Source organism: Enoplosus armatus, chromosome 18 (genome assembly GCF_043641665.1).
Source record: "Enoplosus armatus isolate fEnoArm2 chromosome 18, fEnoArm2.hap1, whole genome shotgun sequence".
NCBI lineage: Eukaryota > Metazoa > Chordata > Actinopteri > Centrarchiformes > Enoplosidae > Enoplosus > Enoplosus armatus.
In genome coordinates, this window is record NC_092197.1 from 4,081,633 (window position 1) to 4,104,600 (window position 22,968).

Genomic DNA, 22,968 nt, shown 5'->3' on the forward strand with positions numbered 1-22,968 from the left:
ATGACGACAAATTCTATAGGATGTAGTGTGTAAATTACAGTAAAGCGGGGCAATAGGCTGTTCTACAAGTGTTTCTACATAGTTCCAACCCCCCCCAAAAAACAGGAAGTCTTTCTAGTCAGGAGAAATATTGCAAGCACCTTACCTACCCTCTGGTTTCCTGAGAAAGCTGGGAGGAAACTGCCAAACCTCGTAAAAGTGGTGACCTAAGCACATATTTGTGCCTCTCCAGCGGGCCATGACCACATAGCCCCTAGACTACCCCAGCTCTGCTTGCAGATACAGGGAAAGAACCAGGACAGGGCAGCCCCCACATTGACTTTGGAGACATCGGGGAATACTGTGTTTATTTAAGTCAGCAGAAAACAGTCAAAATCAGTTTTACTCCCTCAGATGTATAACAGCAGATGATTTGTCAGCCTCCCAACGCTGCCGAACCTTTGCGTCCACGAATAATGATTCACCTGATCACGAATGATTACCTAATTTGATCATAATCCTAATGAGTCCTGTCCACTTTTAAATTCACTACTTTCTTTCATCTCTCTACGCTAAGACGTGCTCTGTTTGTCCCTCTTTTTTTTGTAAATTATACACGCTGCCCTCCCTCGTTTGAAGAACTAAGTACTGCAGACTCAGCAAAAGCCACTCAGATCACATGACAGACCATTAGGTGCAACAGTTTAAAACTTCCTGTGCATTGTGCAAGGCTTGGTTTTATATAATATAATAAAAAAGCAGTGTTTGACTAGTCAGAGATAGAAATTAATTCGAGTGTTTTAGTCTCTATGTTGGTGTGTTCCCTCACCCTATACAAACACAGTGTGAGAATGTTAGAAATGGACACACTACACCGAATACTGCCGTTATCTGTTCGATGTCGCCATCTTGTGGAAAAAGAGTTGCACTTCAGCACACGCTCAATAAACCTGGACAACCAGAACCACACTTAACACTACCTATCACCACACATTTTGATGTTTTCCAGGCATCTTTGATGTTGGCAGTTACAGCGAGTGTGTGCTAGTTGAATTTCCTGTCATTCAGTTTCCAGTAACGATTTATATTACAGCCCGCAAAGTACTGCATCTTGTTCGCCAGTACCTATTGGTGCCGTTGCAGGCTGTAATCTAAAGTGTTTCCAGTAAATGTACCATGGACGTTTCATGGCAAAGTAGTACAACAGTCAAAACCTGCCTCTTTAAATATTTGCTGTAAACCTGCCTGAATGATTGCATAATCTTGGAAACACATAAATGTACAAATTGTCTCCAAATAATATAAGAATTGTATTTAAAAATAAAAACCAAAACGCAATAAATGACCATTGGCCTTGTGTATATACAGTGTGTATGCACTAAAAGAAACTTGACACAGCGGTGTTAAGAGTGTTTGTCAGCTTTCGTGTGCCTCCCTGCCTTTCACCCAGTGCATGCTGGGATAGTTTCTATGAATCAAACTAGGTTTGTATTTTTATATAACTGTCTGTTTTAGAGTCATGTGCTCATGTCCCTATCTGAGTGTGAATGTATATGTTTTATTGGCTTTTAGAAAATCAAGGTATGGTTTCAATCAGTGGATAAGCACATGACTGAAAGAACAGTTTACAGATTAATGTAACCATTATATTAAAGGAGTTTCCGAGCACTGAATCGATGTGGCTATTGACTTTGACAACGACACGGTCCTGGTTGAATAATCATTGACAGAAAGGTAGCTTAAAATAAATAATAGCACACGACAACATTTGTCTCTTCAAAGGTTCATCATGAGGATTGAAGTCGTGCTCCCGCTGGGCTTCTGTGGCCTGTGTCTTACTCTGGCGCTTCTTGGAGAAGGAATGTATGTATATGTCCCATTTCATTTACACAACAGCAAGGATGTTGATTTTATGCACTAACTAAGAATTTGGTGCTAGACAAAGAGTTGCATCACTTGATATGTGTATTTCAGGGGAGTGGAACTTCCTGATCCACCAGCAATAAACTGTGCTTGGAGCCGCTGGTCAGAGTGGAGTTCTTGTGATCCTTGCACGAAAACCAAAGTGAGTCCATTCAAACTGTAGTCAGAGCCAGTGACATCGCCTTAGCTGAAGTCAATTAACTTTAGGAGCTTTAGCTAGCAGAACATTGACAAATCAATTTTGATACTCCAAGAAATTAGTAATTGAGTTTGTCATACCACATAAATGAGACAGTAGCTAACCAGATCATGCTAATTGGTATGGTTAAGCTACCTTTTAATCTCATATATAAATGTATTAAATTGAAGACGACTTAAATTAATTACTTCAAATGGAAAACTGAAGAAGAAACAAGAACACGTTTGTTTGTAGATACTGGATTTTGTGCAGTATCTAAATTTGAAGGTTTTATGAAAGGTCTGTGGCAATCAGCCTAAGAAGGCATAAAATTAAGTTTTTTTAAACTTATATATCTGTTACACAGTAAGAGCCTTGAACTTCAAACCCTTGGTTCTTTGCCTTTTTAAGAAAGTGTACATTCTTAACAAAGAGTGTTATCATTTGTGATCCTCAGAGGCGTTCTCGAGTTATAGAAGTGTTTGGCCAGTTTGGTGGCCAGCCCTGCCAGGAATCAGTAGGGGACAGGATGATCTGTACAACAGATGCTAAATGTGAGCTACTGCTTCCCCCTGCGTGCTCTGACACCGAGTTCGAGTGCGAGTCAGGTACTTCAGTTTTTTTTTTTAAGTCACCTACAATACCTTTCTCATTATTATTTTAGGCCCCTTAGTTTAACCCACATCTTTACACAGGTTCTTGCGTTAAGAAGAGATTAATGTGCAACGGGGACTATGACTGTGAGGATGGATCAGATGAGGACTGTGAACCTGAGCGTAAACCCTGTGGTTCGTCAGTCCTGGAGAACAATGAGCAAAGCAGGACAGCAGGATACGGGTAAGAGTGAGTTATTAAAGAGCTCATTCAGTTGGAATCAAAAAGTCAATATACAGTAATAGGAAAGCAAAATGGAGGCGTTGTCATCACAACTGGGAGAACTTAGATCAGGACGGCACATTTGCCCATTCATGGTGACTATACATAACAGATATTAATCAAAGCATTCAAGTATTCAGTAGAGATACTTTCCTGTTTCATTTGAGTTGTTTATAAAAACAATGATCACTGTCATAAAATTACATATTTTGTACTTGAATATTATCTAAATATCTAAATAGTTGGACATTTTGGGAACTGCACTTAGTCACTTTCTTGCCAAGTTAGAGAGAACAATACCATTGTCATATCTGTATGCTAGAAATGAAGCTAGAGCGAGGAAACAATATGCTTAGATTATTTTAGCATAAAGACTGGAAGCAGAGGGAAAGAGCTAGCCAAATCTCTGATGATATTTTTCACCTTGAAAAGAGTCAGGCAAGTTGTTTCCCCTTGCTTCCAGGCTTTATGCTAAGCTAAGTAACCCATCTCCTGGCACTCCATATTTAACAGACAAACATGTGAGTGGTATCTATCTTCTCTAAATCTCTGCAAGAAAGAGATATAATACAAATAATACAAATAAGAGTACAAGTAACAGAACCTGTACAGGAGTAGTACACTCAAGAACTCTTCAAACTTGGAAGGCATAATGTTGTATATAGTTTTACGTTTGTGTCCATGCACCAGAATCAACATCCTGGGTACAGATCCTCGAATGAACCCCTTCAACAATGATTACTTCAATGGGCAGTGCAATCGAGTGAGGAATCCAAACACTGGGAAGAATGACAGGATCCCCTGGAATGTTGGTGTGCTGAACTATGAGGTTAGCCAGAGCCACTTATCTTATTTTATGGGCATATGCGTGTGTAAAATAATGTAAAATGATGATGAATACACAGTATGTCGGTGAGGATAACACTTTGTCTCCCTGTCTTTCCAGACTAAAGTGGAAGAGACCGTTTCTAGAGAACTCTATGAGAACACACACAGCCTCCTGAAGGAAATGCTGAGCGAGATTAGTTTTAAAATTGATACTGGACTTTCCTTCAAATTCAACCCAACTGAGGTGTCCTTGTCCAATACTACTCTAAAGGTGGATTTCCAGGCTAATTTCGAGAAGAAAGCAATGATTAAGGAGGTCTCCGAGTACGCCACCATTAAGGTAGATGTCAGCCAGTGACAAGTAATTCACATGCAATTTATAAGTAATTTCTAGCACATACAACAACATTAAAGGTCCCATATTGTAGAAAGTGAGATGTCCATGTCTTTTCTGATTATAAAGCAGGTCTAGGTGCTATATAAATACTGTGAACGTATCGGACAGAGAGTGAACCTAGGGGCTCCATAAAGGGAATCTGTGAATTGTGCAAAGCTACTCTAGTGGTGTCCCAGAATAAAAATATAGAGCTGAAATTAGCATAATATGGGACCTTTAACTAAACTAAAAAAAAAAAAGACATAATTATGTAACCAGGATTATCTCAAACTATGCATGCTAACTGCCTCTGTGTTTGATAATACTTCTCTCCTGTACACTCAGAACAAGAGCTTTATGCGGGTGAAGGGCACAGTACAGATGAGCACCTACAGGCTGCGATCCCGTGCGCTCCAAGTGGCTGATGAATTCCTGGAGCATGTAAAATCTTTGCCTTTGCAGTATGAGAGGGGTATTTATTTTGCCTTCCTGGAAGACTATGGGACTCACTACACCTTCAGCGGGAAATCTGGTGGCGAATATGAGTTGATCTATGTTCTCAACCAGGACTCCATCAAGGAAAAGAGTATGTGTACCCCAGCAAGTCTCTCTTTTTGTTTTGATTGTGTTTTAAGTTAATTTCTCCATCATGAGATCTCTCAAGGCACAATGTTGACTAAAAGTGATAAGCACTCATGCTCTATACTTCATGATTCTTCCAGATCTGACAGAGAGAACGATTCAAGACTGCATCAAACTAGGCATCACACCAGATTTTGGTGGCACGACTTTCTCTGGACAAGCAAGCGTGAAACCAAGCTATTGTGATACTGTAACAACAAAAGACGGAGGTCTGTTTTCCCTGTATTACCTGATCACACTGATTAGTGAAGCTTGAAAGTTGATATTTAAAGGAAAGGTGCAGATTTTTCAAGTCTATCTTAATACAATACTCAAATGCCACATGTCCGCTGAAAGAGTTATTTGTTGCTGTGATCATTCTTCCTGCCCATACTGGCCATGCCTTCATAGCATGACTACACTGTAAGACATTGGGGACAAAGTCTACAGGGTTTAGTGCCAGTGTTTTATCCTGGCAATTCAACTACCAAGACGTATCCCTCCGCTGCAGCTCAGTGAGGAGAAGCTGTCTGGGGAAACACAAAGAGGGAATTTTGTATGAAAAAGGCAGTAACTTTTGAAGATTGTATTAAGATAGACTTCATCCTAAATCCAAACCTCTCTTTTCTTATGCTCAGATACTGTGATGAGTATGAGTAAGGTTTACATTTATGTATCTGTTAAGGAAAGTCACTAAAAGTTGGTCCCCTGTTGCTACACAGTTGAGACTTTCGGAAAAGCAGTGGTGGACAAGGTGATGACATCAGTCAAAGGAGGTACTCTACCAAGTGCTGTTGCTATGAGGGCTAAATTGAATAAGGACGGGGTGATGGACGCCGCTACGTTTCAAGAGTGGGCCAGGTCCATCCCTGATGCCCCTGCACTGATCAACAGTGAGGTAGGAATGATGGATTGGCAACGTGAAGCTGTAACAACATCATTATAGGTGTCACCCTATGATGAAGATGTTATAAGCAATGCTAGCGGCATGGCAATGTCAGTCCGTCTGTTGGTGGGTTGGTCAGTCCACCACTTTGGTCCAGACTGAAATATCTCAACAACTATCAGATGGATTACCATGACATTTTGTACGGACATTCATGGTGTCGAGGATAAATCCAAATGACTTTGGTGATCCTCTGATTTTTCCTCTAGAACCACCATGAGGTTGACATTTGATGTTTTAAGTGAAATCTATCAACTGTTATTGGATGGATTGGATGCACCATGAAATTTGGTGCAAACATTCATGTCACCCTCAGGATGATTTGATTCCCCGACTTTTCGTCTCGCGCCAACATCAGGGTCAAATATTTAATTTGTCCAAATACCTGCAAAATGAATCATTCCCTTCATTCTCAGCTGTACTTTGTATTTACTGCCAATTATCAAATGTTAGCATGCTAATACGCCAAATAAAGATGGTGAACATGCTAAAAATTTGTCATTGTGAGCAGGCTTGTGTTAGCATTTAGCTCACATAGCCTCCAGCATTGCTTTAGACTCTTAGTCATGTTGCAAGACAAATGAAAGATGATGTGATGTGATTTTTCTGTTATCATATTCTGAATGAAATGGCGCACATATTCTGTTGTTTCTGACAGAGAGAACCCATCTATACATTGATTCCATTGGATATGCCAGACGCTAACACCAGGATATCCAACCTGAAGCTGGCCACAGCAGACTATGTGGCAGAGTATAACGTGTGCAAGTGTAAGCCTTGTCATAACGGAGGCACTCTTACTCAGCTGGATGGAAAGTGTATCTGCCTGTGCCCCAACGTGTTTGAGGGCCTGGCCTGCCAGAATTTCAAGGGGGATAAAGTTAGAAACTCAGGTAGGAGTAAATATAAAATAAATCACAACATACAGTATCCCAACACACCAAGGCCATTCATATGACTTTGGGTCATTTTTCTTTTATGTGTTAATTTGGACAATGCTTTGCAGGTGCAAGACCTACTGTTATTGAGGAAGGCAACTGGACATGCTGGTCTTTCTGGTCCAGCTGTAGCGGAGGGATACGCGCCAGGACACGTGGCTGTAACATAGAAGGGGTCCCTGGAGCTGTGTGCAGGGGAGACACCACCAGTGAGGAATACTGCGAAGCAGCTAAATGATCATTTAACAAACCATCGCTCCCTCTCTCTGACACACACACACACACGAAAAGGTCTAAAAGATGAAAATCAAAATATTTAAAGTCATGAGTCAAGACATTTTTGTCTTTACATGCTTAGTCAGGAGAACAGAGCCATCTTGAGGTTGGTAATGGATAATGCAGTTCATAAATTACAGTGTTGTTATGTGTAGATAGACTTTTTGATTATTTGTTGTGATTTGAATATATGGAGTTTGAGTATACAGTATCAATTATAAATATATACATATATGGATTTAGTAGAAGTGAAACTTAAAAAATCCATTGTACCCCAGCAAACACGTCTTCTGGATTTTAATTTCTACAAATTAAAAAAATGCAATCAACATTAACAGCTACAAAACAAGTATCAAGCATAACATGTATATAATTCTAATAAAGGTGTAGTGCCACAGTCCTCCACTCAATACTGTACATTTTGATGTTTGCATTACATCAATACCATTGCAGATTTAACTGAGCCCCTTAAGTTCTTGCCATTTTGGTCTTTGTCACATAAATCAAATTAAAAGCTACCTTTCAAAACCATTTCATTCAAAAGTCTGTGCTGTCTTACAACCCAGGCACCCTGGACAGAAAAAAAGAGCATGACCTATTTAGTCATTAATCCGTCATTTTTAGATCCAAAAGAACAGCTTTTGGACTGCAAACAACGCTGTGTCTTTCCACTTTAGTTCACTTAAAATAGTGTTGGGCTGAAGTATGTATTAATGGGCAAATAACTCATCTTTAAAAGCATGGACACATTCCAGCTGGCTGCGCTGCACAAATGAGAACCAGATGAGTTGAAGCAGGATGGAAAGAGGGCTGACACAGAGGACAACTAGATATTAAGGTGTTGGACACAAAGGAAGACATTACATGTGCAGTCCCAGTAGCCATCTCTTTCACACACGTTTGTTAACCCATAAATGTTATGGCAATTTTCCATATTGGTGTAATTCGGGTCGTTTTTTTCGTGAAACACACTTTTGGAACTCTTAAACACAAGCAGCACTGGAGGCACAGCTATCCATTAGTGCCAATGCAAATCATATGGGGACAAACCCCCCCCTCCATCAAATACAAACTATGTATATCTGCTTCCAAGGAACTGCATTTCTGTGATGGTTAGCATGTGAGGGGGCAAATCATCAAGTTATTCGACTGCAAAATAAGTCTAATAGTAATTCAGAACGCTCTTCTTCTGTTGTGTACTTACAACTTGCTGCCTCCCCCCCGGGTGCACAGGGACTCCTTAACATAGGGGCGTTATATGCTGGAGGTTCTTTGTGTTATACATGCTTGAGCAGTAACTGTCATGACATATTTGCTTATCTTAACAGTCTTTGATTTCCATGTTTGCTCATGGATTTAAACTCACTCATTTAGCACTGACACTGCGGGCATGACTGGAGATCCTCGTGCCAGTCAAGGCCTTGTTAAGCAAACAGCAGTGAGTGCACTGCTACAGCCTTGCACAATATTTAGCACAGACCTGTAAAAGGGACAGTTAGTATTTCTTTTCTGCCTATTTTGGAGATTTTTTTTCTGAAGTGAATTCTTTAGGATTCTTTAGTGAATCGTGTAGGTCACGAGTAAACATGTCAAACTGGGCAAAGCACATAACAATAATTCACAGATTTCATTAAATAACTCCTGATAGGAAACAAACCATGTCTTAATCATAGAGTCTTAAATATTGTGTAGGACTTTGTGAATCTGAGCAGCTTTGGTCCTTCTGATCTCACACTTTTTATTACTTCTTCCTCTCTCAGCAGACTTTCTGCAAATATTGCCTCCTGTCACCACTTAAATAGAGAGGAGTTAAAGTCCAGAAGATTGTGTGTGTGTGTGTGTGTGTGTGTGTGTGTGTATAGTGGGGGTGATGAATGCATACTTGAGAAGTAACCACTGGGGGTGGGACCCCCTGGCCTTTAGGATGTCAGCACAATGGGGTAAAACTTTGGGACCTTATTGAGCTCCAGGGAGACCCCATTCACTCCGGACAGCAACCCAGCCTCAAGCCATTATCTTAGTCTAAAATGTTTTGTTCTTTCCTCAGTCTTCAACAGAACAGTTAGCACAAAATAATGAACCCCTCTTCATCGATGGACTGCCCAATTCTCTTCTTGCTAATATTTACTTATACTATAAAGTGAGTAACAAGTGAAAATCTAAAGCTTAAATGAGGACTTTCAAAACCTGTCTGAGAAACATATATGACAGGTTATATTTCCAATATACTCCATTAGGTGAGAAAAACACATTTGCCATTTTAGACATATTCAGTGTTTATATTCAACTAATTCTAACAAGAATATTTTGCACTTAATGTGCAGAGTAGAAACATCACGGCCAAAATGCAGAACTTACATCTCTTGTCCAACATTTCGGCCTCGGTGACATTAAAAACAATATTCTTGATACTTTTCAAAGTTCATCAAGCCGGTTCCAAGAAAAATATGTTGGCAAACAGAGAACACGAAGTTCATTTTACTTCATAAAAACTTAAATCCCAGAATTCTTCACTTTGCAACGTGCTGCTCACAAGCTAGAAAATGAATTCTAAGTTTGCTTTCAAAATGTGAACCTTTGTCCGTCTCATCTCATGAACATATAGTCCTTGCTTTCAATGAAGAAGAGGTGAGGGATATTTTTTTAACAAAAGCCATTGGAAGGGTGTGAAAGGAGCCCCTTCGCACTCCTAAACGCCTGGACACAGTTGGAGTTGCCCCCTCCCCACTTCCCTGGGTCACTAAAGGCATTGAAGTTTTAGAGGGCTGCTACGGCAGATTACTCCACACAGCTGTCCCAGCACCGTGGAAATGAAGTTATGCCCCTTGTCAGCTATGTTTTGTGTGCCCCCCCCCCCGTCCTGTTCTTCTCTCACCCCTTAAAACTTTGCACCACTGCTCTTTGGCTGGGCTGCGGGAGGAAATCATGGGAGGCAACTGAAGACAATTCCTATCCCGCCAACGCCATCCCAATAGAGAAAATTGGTTGATCTGATTGGTTGATTAAATATTCCTTATTAGCATCATTATTCAGAGAGGCTTAAAATCCCTGACATTCAACCCAGCACAGCCCCTCTCCCATACCAGACCCTTCCCCCATTAACCCTCAATCATAAATCAACCCCTCCTCCACCTTTCCCACCTCTCTAAAAGCTCAGGGTACTGCCTTCCTCAAGTCCACCCCCCAACCTCCAATTATTGTGGGTCACTGGGGTTTTTTTCACTTCACTTAGCGTTTGCTAAGTTTGTTTATTTTTGGTCAAAACTGAACTGTAGTCCAAATCAAGCAACATGTTAAAAAAGCTTAACATGTGAGCGTGTAACTTTTGAAAAAAGCAGTAACACAATCCCCCTCCCAGAAAATAAAAGTAGGATTCACGAGCACCCAACTCCCCCCTGCTGAATTCAATATACCTGACTTGCTCTGGTATGACCAGTAGCTTATAGTGCCTAATGTTAACTAACTTTATTAGTTATTGCTTTGCAACTGACATCAGCTTGCTTGACTTTATGACAACTTGCTACCAACTGATCCACTATGTTTTAAAATCTCATAGATGGAAATTTCAATGGGTCTTTTGGAAAATAACAGTAAATTCAGTATCAGTGTATCTTGCTGCCACAGGGGTCGCTGTTCAGCAAAACTTACACAGTCACTTTTTAAGACATTTAGTATTAAAGTGTATTACAGTAGCCAAATGTATGGGAATGTGTTTTTTTCTTTTCTTTTACAGCTAGGTGTATTTTCTAAGTTTAGACCTTGTAGAGCTGCAACAAATGATTATTGTCATTATCAAATTATCAATTGTTTTTTCATTTGTAGATTAATCATTTAGTCTATAAAATGCAAATAAAATAGAGAAAAAATGCTTCAGTGAGCCTAAGGGGATTAGTTTTGTCCGACCAACACAGAAAACTATTAGATTCACAATTATATAAAACACAGGAATAATTATAATGAATAATTAAAACCAATAATAGATGATCAAAACTGTCTATGGTCTAATCAATTAATCGACTAATTGTTTCAGCAACTTGCAAAAGACAAACACAGCAAAATAAATCCAAAGCAAAGATCACATGTCACAACATCTGCAATATTCATTAAGTTATTACTCTGTAGTAGTACAAGTACATTTTGTGGCTATAGTATCTGACCAAGAAAGATGCCTCACTCAGCCAGTTTCTACAGAGAGTGAACAGTTGCAGTTTTAACTTAAGTTGAGAAAATAATCTCACCACAAGGTCCATTAAGTAACTGTTTCCAAGGCCAAGAATGAACTGTGAGCCTCAATAGGTATAGGGTTTCCAATTTATGATTACTTTTTAGATTTGCGGAGAACCAACTATCACTTTTAATACTTATGTCTTACCCTCTTTTCTCAAACTTTTTCACTCCATCTGACTTCTGGTTCACATGAGGCTGACACGAGTACAACTGAATTAGAAGCAGTCTTCTTTATTCCAGGACTGGGAGCTTCAAAATAGGTTCAACAGGAAAAAGAAGTCAGTCTGGCGTCCGAGCAGTTTTGAAATGTTTTGCAGAGTTCCACTGGGACTTCAAGAGGGAGTTATTTCATTGCCACTGACTGAGGAACAGTGTCTGACATCAAACTGATCTGCAAAATAGGCCCAAAGAATTTCTCCTTCCAAAACCTCATGTTGGGATTTAGATGTTCAGCCAGTATTATAATATAATGACATATTGGGGGAGGACTATACACATTACACCAGTAGCAAGGTACCAATAAAGAGAACAACATGAGAAAAAAAAGATCTACAAACATCACTGATCTGAGCGAATATTGTCTACAACATGTCGCTAAAGTAAGGCTGCCTGTTTGCTTTTCTTTAGTGTAACCTAGAGGACCAAGGGTTTTGGGCGGGGCAGAGGGGAGGTTGGCCAAGCAACAGTTTGAGTTATGATGAGGCAATTTTAATGATGTTCTGGTCCCTGCACCAAAAGCCCCAGCTGACTCTTTTCTGTTTCGGCATGGGAAAAAAAACACAACATTCCTATTTTCCTCTGGTGCCAAAAGTTAATTGAAAACATTTCAGGGCAAAGTATAGTCTGGGGCCCCCATATGATTCTCATCCCTTCATTATCCTCAACAATAATAAAAAGGCATTACAATTATTAATGGTTGGAGTAGAGGCCTACTCTCTTAAAGTGACAGTGACAGGCTTTTGCTTCTCATAACAAAGGCCCAGAAATGCCTTCACCACATCACTTTGTTGGTACTTTTTAACAATCGCTGCCATTGTAGGATTTATTATTTGTGTCTTTCTTTTTAAGGTTGTTTAAACCCTAATGACAGATTATGTTTTTCGGAGTTAAGTATAATAAAGAGTGCCAAGCTATGATAAAGGAAGTTATCCTCACAGCCTCAGAGAGAAGTTAGAGAACACCACTAAACATCTATTTGTAAGAGAACGAACTGTTGCACAAATGAATGTTAAACCGTGGCGTCTCTGCAGGAGTTAGACCGAGCAATAAAGCTGAACTTTCTCACATAACTCCTCTGTCTTCCTCTGGGGTAGCTGTCTCCTCCTCATGCTCCCCCACTCCCTGAAAAGGGTGACAGAGGAAAAGAGTGAATGAAGTGCCCCCGCATTGTGCCGCTACACCATTGTGTATTTTGCATCTCCATAATAGAGGTGCCACTCGACTTCTCGTCCAATCAATGGGCTGGAGGACCCATCTCTTTTCCTTGAAAAGCAACATGGCTGCCATCAATGGTTTCAAGGCCCATTATCACAAGTGAAGGAGGGGGACACTAGCTTTTTTGTATACTATTTTGTAAGTATAGAGAGCTGACTGACTCATAACATGAGTCACGAGCATGCAAACAGACACATGCACCCTGCAACCATCACTGCTACCACTGATTCAAAATCGCCTTATACTCGGAAAATAGAAATCCTAAAAATCTAATTGTCTGTGACAAAAGAGAAAAACTGTAAGCACATTTGCGATGTATAAAAGTATTTTTTTCTGTCACCACTGCTTGGGAAATGTACAGCACGTTGAAACAACTGTACTGATTAAAAACACTTATGGTGAGCCTGCTGAGCTTTCAAACTGTTTTACAAAGACTTTAAAGGAAATGAAAGTTTTGAAGCTTTGAATTGTTTTAAGGCCTCTAACCTGTCTGAGGAGTACTGACACTTATTACTGGCGTCTCAGTCATAGTTTGGGTAAATACCAAGAAAACCAGAGGAACTTTGACTGGAGAAGAATCGTTTATAAAGGACCCTTATCGGATGTTTTACATGCATGATGGTACAAAAATAAACAAGGCCTCTAAATGCAGAAGTGAAATGACTGTATTTCCAGTGACACCTGGTAAATAATTGTGTTGGTGTCTTCAGAAAAGAGTTGCACCCAGATCCATCTGCTGATTGCTTTAATCACCACCCCAGAAAATTTCAGTAGTTGCAACCAGTCTTTCAAAAAAAAAGATTAGAAGTTCAAGACAGAGCCACACGACTTCCAAATGAATCCTTGTAAAACATATTTATTTAACGTGCATGTACATTCAGAGGAGTGTGTTTTTAATGGGCACTTAAAATCTCCACTCACCCGAACACAGACATCTTTTTCTCTCAGCGTGTCTTTGTGAAGAACACATGATGTGAGGATAAACAAACCGACCGAACACTTCTTGGCTCCATTTGTGCTGCAAATCCCCCAAGAGGAGGAGTTTACCTTTCGCCCGTCCGTTTGAACAGTTTTCAAGAATTAACACTTCACACCTTCTGCAAACATCCATGTGTACAAGGTCAAGTGTGTCCCTCTTGCTTCAGATGCATTGTCTGCTCTGGGATTTAGACACATTTCTGTGGCTTACGTCAACTTTGGTTTGTAATGAAGGGGTTGAGGAGAAAGTTTCTTTACAGCTGGTAAAAGAAAATTGCTGCGCTCTCACAGCATGCCTCTGATATGGTCACATAATGGTGAATAAAACCAGTATAAAGACTTTTAGGCACTTTTGGACAAAAACATTTTTCCTTCTTCTGTGGTCATAATGCAGTAAAAGACTGTGACTCAAATATTCATACAGTGCAAATCTCTTGTCACTCGTAAAGAAAATATTTTGACGAAAACAAGTTTATACAATATACTGTACAATTTATCTTTATATAGCTGACATACAAATATAGATTCCTTCAGCATTATCAGAACATGTTTGAATGTGTAAGCGAAATATAACTAAGAGGCTACATGTGCTGTTGATCTGATCCACAAACTGTCATTTGCAGGCTTTTGACAGCAAATGGCCTTAATAGTAGGACTTGGGTTGAATTTAAAAGCCCCCCATGTGTTAGTTTAAGGACAAACATGGCTGGTTACATCAAAGCAGACAGACTGTAGTGATGTGAGTTCTGGTGTTAATTCACAATGAGCAGGACTACTGACTTTCTAGCATCTCAGATTAATTTGGATAAAACCAAAATGGTGGTCAGGACATTTAGCACAGTCTGACAAGGTGGGGAGTCACTTGAGTTTTCCACGTACTGATACTCCTCCTCGATGTAATCATCATCAGTGTCCTCCTCAGAGTCTGAAAAGCCGCTTCCCGCGAACCTATCAGCAGAATCCGAGCAGAAAGTCTTCATGCTGACTTTTATATACTCGCATATGTTCCTCTCCGTCCCGTCACACACACAAGTGTCCAGCTGCTGCGCTTTCGGTATGGAGCGCATGTTGGCTATCACTTTGCGGCACCCGTCCGAGCACCTTTCCCCTCCGAAAAGTTTTCGGCAGTGAAATAAATACTCCCTCATAGCAGAGCTGCACGGCTGGTCCATCTCACACTGCCGCCGGGCCTCGGTGCAGCCCATGGTGCTGGTCCGCGGCAGGCACGGCTCGATGGCTTGTTTGGTGCTCCTGCAGACCGGATCCAGGGCGCAGTCGCAGTCCTCCAGAGCCGGGCCGCTTTGGGTTAGATTGAGCTGAATGAGAGAGGATATGCAGTGGCTGGGACACTTCTTACGGTCCCCATTGATGACGGACGCGCAGGCATAAATGTACTGGTCATAAGCGTAATGGCACTCCGGCTCTCCGTGGCACTTCAGGATGGCTTTCCAGCAGACCAGCCGGCGGCTGTGGTTAGGAGATCCGACACATACACCGATGATTAGGATCAATACACTGCATATCAAAACCGCTGTCCGCTCCATCAATATGGCACGACTTGCCATTTCCAGGAAGAATGAATCTTAAAAACGTTAGACTTCATCAGGGCTTCTGTATTTCCATCACGCTGCGTCAAAACAAGGTTTCTCTTCAGTGGTTTCATATCATGTCACAGTGTGTGACTTACAGTCAGTGGGTCACTAAGAAACAGCTCCTGTAGGATGTCCCAACAAGCCAATCATGTTCAGATCTCACAGTTTCTCCAGTTCTCGCCACTCCAAGTCCGCGTTTGGCGGCTTCACGTGCGCATGTGTGTGTCGTTCAGCACTCACGCAGACGAGTGAAAGTTTTGATCAACTTTAACGTGTCCGCCAAAAACAAAAAAAAACTGTTTAGAAGACTTATTTCCGAAACTCTTCCTGAAAGCACCGCGATATATCCTGGTTCCTAAAGTCACTCATCCGCTTTCACTCCCAGCCCGCACACACTCGACCTGCCGCGGCTCAGTGATGCGGGCTGAGCGGTGATGGGCTGATTAGGTTACTGCAACAGCCACGTCTGATTGGTCCGACGAACCGTCGTGATGACTCCGTCACACGCGGACTGTGACGTAAGCCAGCCTGCTGTTTTCAAACGGAAGCAAAAGGAAACTTTAAGCAACGACACTTTTTTATTATCTTATTATGAAAACGATGCTAAGATATGTATTTACCTATTCGTGTTTGATCAGATCACGCTTTACAGTTCTTACTATTTTTATATCTATGGGGGTACAACTGTTTAGATAGATAGATAGATAGACAGATCTCCTGCTTTGTATTTAACCACTACAAAACTTGGGTTTCTAATGATATACAGTTCAACGTCTGCGGTCTGATTCTTGAATAATTGCTCATCCCTGCAATGAGACCAGTACCTAATGAGGCACAGTTTCTTTGGAGAAACACTGGGATTGTGTTTCCTCCCTGCAGAGCGAGACGACAGCTGTTATAACACATGCAGAGCTCCTGTCTTACACGTTCCACCATGAAACATATAACAAGCCTTGATTTCAAAAGTATGATACAGTGAGTATACCCATGAACCGCACTGACACATTTACACACACACACACACACACACCAATAAAGACATGACAGCTTAGAGGTTTAAGGACTATGATTTCCAGATATGGAGCTGGGAAAGTACCAGAAGACTTTGCATGAGAAAAATAAAAGAAAAAACACATTTGGCTGTTTTTTTATTGCCCATTCTGTGCAAGTGTAAGCAAGCAGCGGTGTGAAATCCTAATGACCACTTACCTTTTGGTAACGGGTAATTTCCTATTTCCTAACAATAACATTTAACAAGAGAAAGAGTGTGAAGAGAGACATAGCTACTGCAGTCACACGCCATGTAAACAAACATCTGTGAATGAAAACAGAATGGATCTGTTGGGGCCTTGAGGCCAACAGAGCAAAGTGTAGAAAAGAAAAACCACTCAGTCATTCGGATAACTCTGTTCTACTGACCCCGTCACATCACCACACTATGACCACAAAGATCTGGCAGCTCTCAGGGGACCCTCAGACCCCCGATTCTAATTAGAGAGATTAGAGAGGAGTCAAGACAAGAGCAGAAGAGTTTCTTAGCCAAACAACCCAAACACACCCTCCCACCCCCCTTCCACCTCCTCCAGCTGGCATACCAGAGCAACAGGATGACTGTAGACTCAATTTAAAGCAACATCAAAGTGGAGGTTGGAGAAAGCCCAAATGGTTAACTGCTCAAGGGTCTCCATTAACTGCAAGGAGCCTGACATCAGCCCAGACCGCTGAGGCCAAAGATGGCACTGAACAGAGATAGATATGGGTGCTGTGTCACTGCTGAGGATGTGACCAAAGTAAACACATGTTTTTAACTTTTGTGCAAAGTTTGTCTACCTCTAATTTTTGCCGAGCCACGCGCTGCGACGCATGAGGCCTGTTCAAAGCTTTCTTTTCACAACTGGGAGCAAACCAAAGAACACACCCTCGCCACACTTGCGTTTCACTTTTAAGAAGGAGTTCATAATGCATAGCAGAACCAAAATCCCATCAGTGCTGGACGGCAGCCAGATAAGAACAACGGCCAGATTCAGTCGAGCCATCAGCTCTGTATGACGGAGCAGGCAGCTGCTCTCCCCCAAACTGTACCCCTTCAATTACTCTAATTCATCAGATTCTTTACCTTTTTACCAAACTTCTCAGACTGTTCTGCAGGAAATATGAGGCCATTTTCCTTTGCAGTCTCGTCCTCCATTTATTTCAAACGAGTACCTCCGGATATGCATCCTGTACATGCGGTTGTTCATGGCGACTCGCATATAATAGTGTTTCCAGAATTGGAATGCGGTTCCCGAGAGTAGATTTGTAAATACTCATGCAGAGACAGACATGCTCTTCAGTTTGTCTCCACTGCTGTCAGAAGTCATTACACACAAGCTGCTATGCCAGAACAATTCACTGAACTTTGTATTCAAGTGCTTCCAAGCCCGGAGAGAGGCAGAGAGAGGGGGGGGGGGGGGGGGGGGGAGGGAAGAAAAGGAGTCAATATCAAAAAGCTGCCAAGTGTTTTTCTGCCTGCATTTTTTCATTTTTCTGTGGCTCATGGAAACTTCTCAGATGTCTGTTTTAGATATTATGATATTTCTTCTTCATTCTTTTCACATGAAAGAGAAGAATTAATATGCCTTTAGTGAAAACGAGAAGCTTCAACCTTTTTGTTGGCCTGTGCGTAGTCATGACACGAATACACAGAAAGTGTCATCTCGAATCAAGTCAACAACACAGCGCTGGAGTATTAGATTATACAGGAGGGACTGAATCACCTTGATCAAAGTATATAATGTTGGTCTGTTGGTCAACAACTTCATGATCCCCAGAGGATGAATCCTACTGACCTTGGTAATCCCCTTACTTTTCATCTAGCGCCACCAGCAGGTCAAGGCTTTCCCTAATCCAGTGAAATATATCTGTCTACAAGATGGAATGCTACAATATCTCATACAGACATTTTTAGTTCCCAGACGATGAATTTAAATGACTTTGGTGATCTTCTTTTTCCCATCTAATCTATGGATTGCTATGAAATCCGGTCCAGACATCCATGTCCCCCTCAGGATGAATTGTAATAACTTAATAGTAATAGTGCAACCAGCAGGTCAAACTTTTCATTTACCCCATACTTTAGTTTATGACCAAATACCTGAAAGATTAGTAACATTCCCATCAGCCTTAGTTGTATTTTGTGTTTAGTGCTAATTAGCAAATGTCAGCACGCTAACATGCAATTGGTGAACATGGGAAATATTATACCTGCACATTAGCATCAGCACTGAGCTCACAGCATCATAATCTCTCCCTATGTTATCTTTCCAGGCTGCAGTACGCCCTGTACTTTTATCACACCAGAGATGTTTTAGGATGATACCGCCATGTTCTGAGACTAAGTGCATCCCTCGGGGGAAAGCCACGCACCGCGGCAGGAAAAAGGATTTGACTTCACAGAAGAGAACAGAGCCCCAAGTTCAAACACAGGTCATTCTAGCTGTAAAGTAGCCAAAAGTAGTCTGAAAGTTACGATCGTCAAAGCCAAAAGTTTGGAACATGGTATGATGTGAGGATGAACAGATAGACAATTGTTTTGCTGTATTAGTTTCCCATCGGCAAGACTTTCAGATTCCTTTGGGTTGTTTTGTGGAACAGCTTAATACCATGACAGGCAGTAAAGCTGAATAACGTTACAAAAAGATTCATGTTCTGGTTGATACTGTTTCACTTAAGGGTTTTGCAGGAAAGCAGATGGGGCTGTTAAATAGATTGGAACAGTGAGTTAACCCACCAGACAGAGTAGACGCTGGTTTTGCCATCACAAAGGGCAGTAATTGATAACAGGTGCTGTAGTAGATTAATTACACCTGCAGTAAAATATGTGTTATACGGAACAATGGAAACCCTCCAAGTTGAGTAGCCTTGTAGTATGGAGACACTCAGTGACACTGGCCAGGTAATGATAAGTTAATTAAGAGCCGGGGAAGATTATAAAGCCACACAAATCTCCCCAAATGTAATACCGCTGAGGGTATCTGTGTGTAGCTGAAGAAAAAGAGACTCTAGGGCAGACAGGGGTTTTTATTTTTGTTTGAAACGTGACCTCTCTTCTCTAAACTCTGATCACGTTTCTCTTCAAGAGGAAATAGCTCCTCAAGGACAGATATACCACCGACACAGAGACATCATTGTTCAGTAGATCAAGACCTTAACAAGAAACCAGCATCCACATTACAAGAGCTGGGGAGACAAAAAGGAAGTACACCTGCCTCAGGAGGCTCCTTCATCGACTCCTGTGAATAAGTTTCAATCCCAGCTAAATGATGTTGATGAGCATGAATACAGACAGTTTGATCAGGCACAATAATTACTGCTGTGGCGCAGTGAGTCTCCATGTGACGGTGTAATGACTACTCATACCAACCATAATGTTTAGTGTTAGGGATTGCTGGTGTTGCTGCCAAGGGAAATGAATTTGGTTGTCATACGCACACAGACCTCTCAATATTTTAGCCATTTAGTAATATTTCTGAGACACCAGACTTGAATGTAAGATTTTGGACTATTCTTAGCTAGATAAGAAGGTCGATGCCACTCTCATATAAATATGTTAAATATAAGGCTACAGCTAGCGGCTGTGTTTGCCTAGTTTAGCACAAAGACTGGAAACAGGGGGAAACAGCAAGCCGGGCTGTGTCAAATGGTAACAGAATCCTCCAACCAGCACTTCTAAAGTCACCAATTAACACCATATGTCTAATTTATGTCAAATCTGTTAAAACAACAATTCTCCATTTTAAGGTGGGTCATATGCAGATTCATTTCTTGGCTCCAGGACTCCAGGAAGCTAGTAGTTTGGCAAATCCAAATCCACAAATTGAGCTTTTGTTTTACTTATAGGTGAATTTTTGTCACTTTCAGACAGAGCCAGGCTAGCTGTTTGCCTCCGTTTCCAGTCTTTGTGCTAAGCTAAGCTAACTGGCTGTAGCCTTATATTCAACGGACAAATATGAGAGTGGTGTCAATCTTCTCATCTAACTCTGACTCGATTTTACCAAAATGTTGTGTTATTCCTTTAAGCCCTCAAGTAACACAACATAGAAAGAGATTATGTTTACTTAAATGATATCTGAGATACTGCAGTCAGAGATAGAATGGATCATTGTGGGATTATTACTCTGCATGCACGTACGCACGCAGTACAGTTCTACAACTGAGTTGAAGAAGCAGGATACAAGATTTCCAGTTTTTCATTTCCATGGCACATTCTGTAACTCAGTCCGTCTGGCATCCTGCCAATGTGGGGCACATTTTGAGCTCAATCTTTAAGGCGTAGCTGCATAAAATGGGATGTGACCCAGGGCTTCCCTGACATTTGCCTGAGTAATCACAGTGTTTGAGCAGAATTGAAGACGCTGTTTGAATAGCATGGGCCATTGTTCCTAGATTATCTTCTTCTGGTAGCCTTAGGAGTATTCATAGAACTTCAGGCTAGACACAGGAAATGCGTGGGTTGATTTATGAGATTTTGGTGAGTTTCAACAGTTTCTGATGCATAACCCCAGCTGACAAAGGTGCATCTCATTCCAGTTTAGTGTAAAATCAGCCCAAGATACACAATAACTGCAGAACTTGCATGGGAAGAATGACACATCCCTCGTGAAAAAATATCCAAACATATACAAATGCAAATGCATTCAAGAGCACCCTTTGATATACTATATTTTTGTTCATGTAGATGGAGCAGACTGTAGTTTGGTGGTTAGATTCTTTCCATCTACATTACAGTTATTGTTCCTAAACTTTAATACGCACATATCAGACAAGTGGAAGAAACTAAGCTTGTGAAGAGCCCGGTGGTCAGAGCTCAGATGAGGCTGTCTTCAGTGACAGTAACCACATGCATGCTTTTAATCCAAACACACCACCCTTTGTAAGGCGCAGCACCAGCGGTGGTCTGGTTCAACTGTCCCCATCCATGACACCACAGAATAAATCAAGATGATCTGAGTGGACTTCTTTCCCGCTTCCATAGACAAATACCACAAAACACCATTGTTACTGCTGTATTTGAACCATCACAAATGAAACAAGAAAGAAGATCAAACTTCTTGCAGGATTCAGAAGACGTTCAGAGGACACACGTGATCATTTTGTTCTGATGCACTGAGATTTATTTTGTGCTGAGCCATGAGCCAGCTTTTTTGCTGAGATAGACACTTACCATAAAGCAGTGAGCAGATGGATATTTAATAAAATGTGCTATCAAAGGTAAACTTGAGAGTTATTGGACCAGCTCAGTGCACTGTAAGCATTTATCGTTGCCTAGTAACATAACTTTGGACAAAACATTTCATTTCTTCGCCCTCTAAACTGCAATAACGGTTTCTCCCATCCAAACTTGGCTTCAATAGACTTCCATCAGTTTTGGTTCCAGTCTTAGACAAGAGCGACAAGAAAGCTTTGGCAGGGTGACCAAAGAGTTAAGGGGAGGATTTCATACTCTACGACAGTCACTCAGATGTCAGTTTGAATTTGAGATTTTAGATGTGGAAATATGAACTGCGATCCAGTGACGGGAAAACTACCAAGGAAACTCATAAATGTTTTGACTGTTACCTCCAAAATAAGGGTTAGGGTGGGGCGTGGGGAGGGTGGACGGGGATTGGGGATGCATGAAGTACCAGGTACAAATATGGGTCCTTTCTGGATGAAGGTTGAGGCAGTATTTGGATTAGCAGTTAGCTCCGGTCAGGGTGGTCTGGGATACAGAGTTTATGTTTAATTTAAACATAGGCTCTCGGAGTCTGCATACTGTCACCGTGCTGAGAAAAGACATGCTGATCAGTTAAACAAGAGGTGAGATGGTAGGTCTAATGTGTAGTCTGATTACTGAAGTTATAAAACCTTTTTATGGTACACAGCCTGGCAAAGAGAAGCTTGTTTATAGTGGAGGTCACTGACTGAATAGGTATGTGGATATAGTTTTAATCTTTTGCTTATGAGCTACACTACAAGCACATGATCAGCTGTTGTCAGTCCTATATATCTGGGGTATTTCGTGGATTGTGCTAATTACCTTTGACTCGTTCCTGTCTTCTGTTAGCCTGTTTCATGACAAAAACACTAAACTAAAACATGCAGTTTTAGAAGCCTCATGAGAAACAGCCTTTTTGTTGGCACCCCGGTCGAGGTATTAAGGCGTTGACATTGAACTGCAACGTCTCCAGTTCGGCTCCAGCTGGGGACCTTAACTTCATGTCATTCCCCATCTCTGTCTCATTTCCTGTCAACTCTCTGCTGTCTGCTGTTTTATAAAGGAATAAAAAGTGCCCCCCAAAAATAGTAAGACATTAAGACTAAGAGTCTACAGCCATGCTGGCAGTGCTGTGTGGCTGTACTTTGGCATAGCAGGGCTTTGATCTAAATCAGCTAATCAGCTAAAAACAACAACATGTTATCGATTACTTTTATTTTAGAATATTTTTCCTTTATTTCTCCATAAACATAAATTAGAGGATCTATTGCCTTTGTGATCTTCCTTTCCATCCAGCATCAGCAAAACTGAGATGGGCTGAAGAGGGGGAGGAGGTTGTTGATTGAGTAAGCTGTCAGCTGCACAGACGCACCACAGATGCACCACTATGACACTCTTCATCAGAGTGTAAAGTAAACAGAGCCTGTCTGGACATGGGCTGGATATCAGTAATACAGTGATGGGCTACAGCAGAAAACAACAGGCAGTGACCTGTCGTGGTTAGAAAGAAAGAAAAGGACAAAACAGTGTCGCATAAACAAACCTAAACAGCAAAAAAGTT

At 41.2% G+C, this 22,968-nt stretch overlaps 2 protein-coding genes across 2 annotated transcripts; one reads left to right on the plus strand and one right to left on the minus strand.

The window, feature by feature from the left end:
* The first annotated feature begins 1,768 nt into the window (after positions 1 to 1,768).
* On the plus strand, positions 1,769 to 6,903 carry c9 (complement component 9). Its single transcript, XM_070924592.1, has 11 exons — positions 1,769 to 1,842; positions 1,954 to 2,044; positions 2,538 to 2,688; positions 2,776 to 2,917; positions 3,647 to 3,785; positions 3,903 to 4,124; positions 4,506 to 4,746; positions 4,883 to 5,011; positions 5,504 to 5,679; positions 6,386 to 6,626; positions 6,734 to 6,903. Exons 1-11 carry the CDS (start codon positions 1,769 to 1,771, stop codon positions 6,901 to 6,903), a joined length of 1,776 nt encoding a protein of 591 aa, XP_070780693.1.
* A 6,539-nt stretch (positions 6,904 to 13,442) lies between these two features.
* Positions 13,443 to 15,568, minus strand: gas1b (growth arrest-specific 1b). The gene has a single exon (XM_070925141.1). It carries the CDS (start codon positions 15,143 to 15,145, stop codon positions 14,372 to 14,374), a length of 774 nt encoding a protein of 257 aa, XP_070781242.1. The 5' UTR covers positions 15,146 to 15,568; the 3' UTR covers positions 13,443 to 14,371.
* Between the last annotated feature and the right edge of the window lie 7,400 nt (positions 15,569 to 22,968).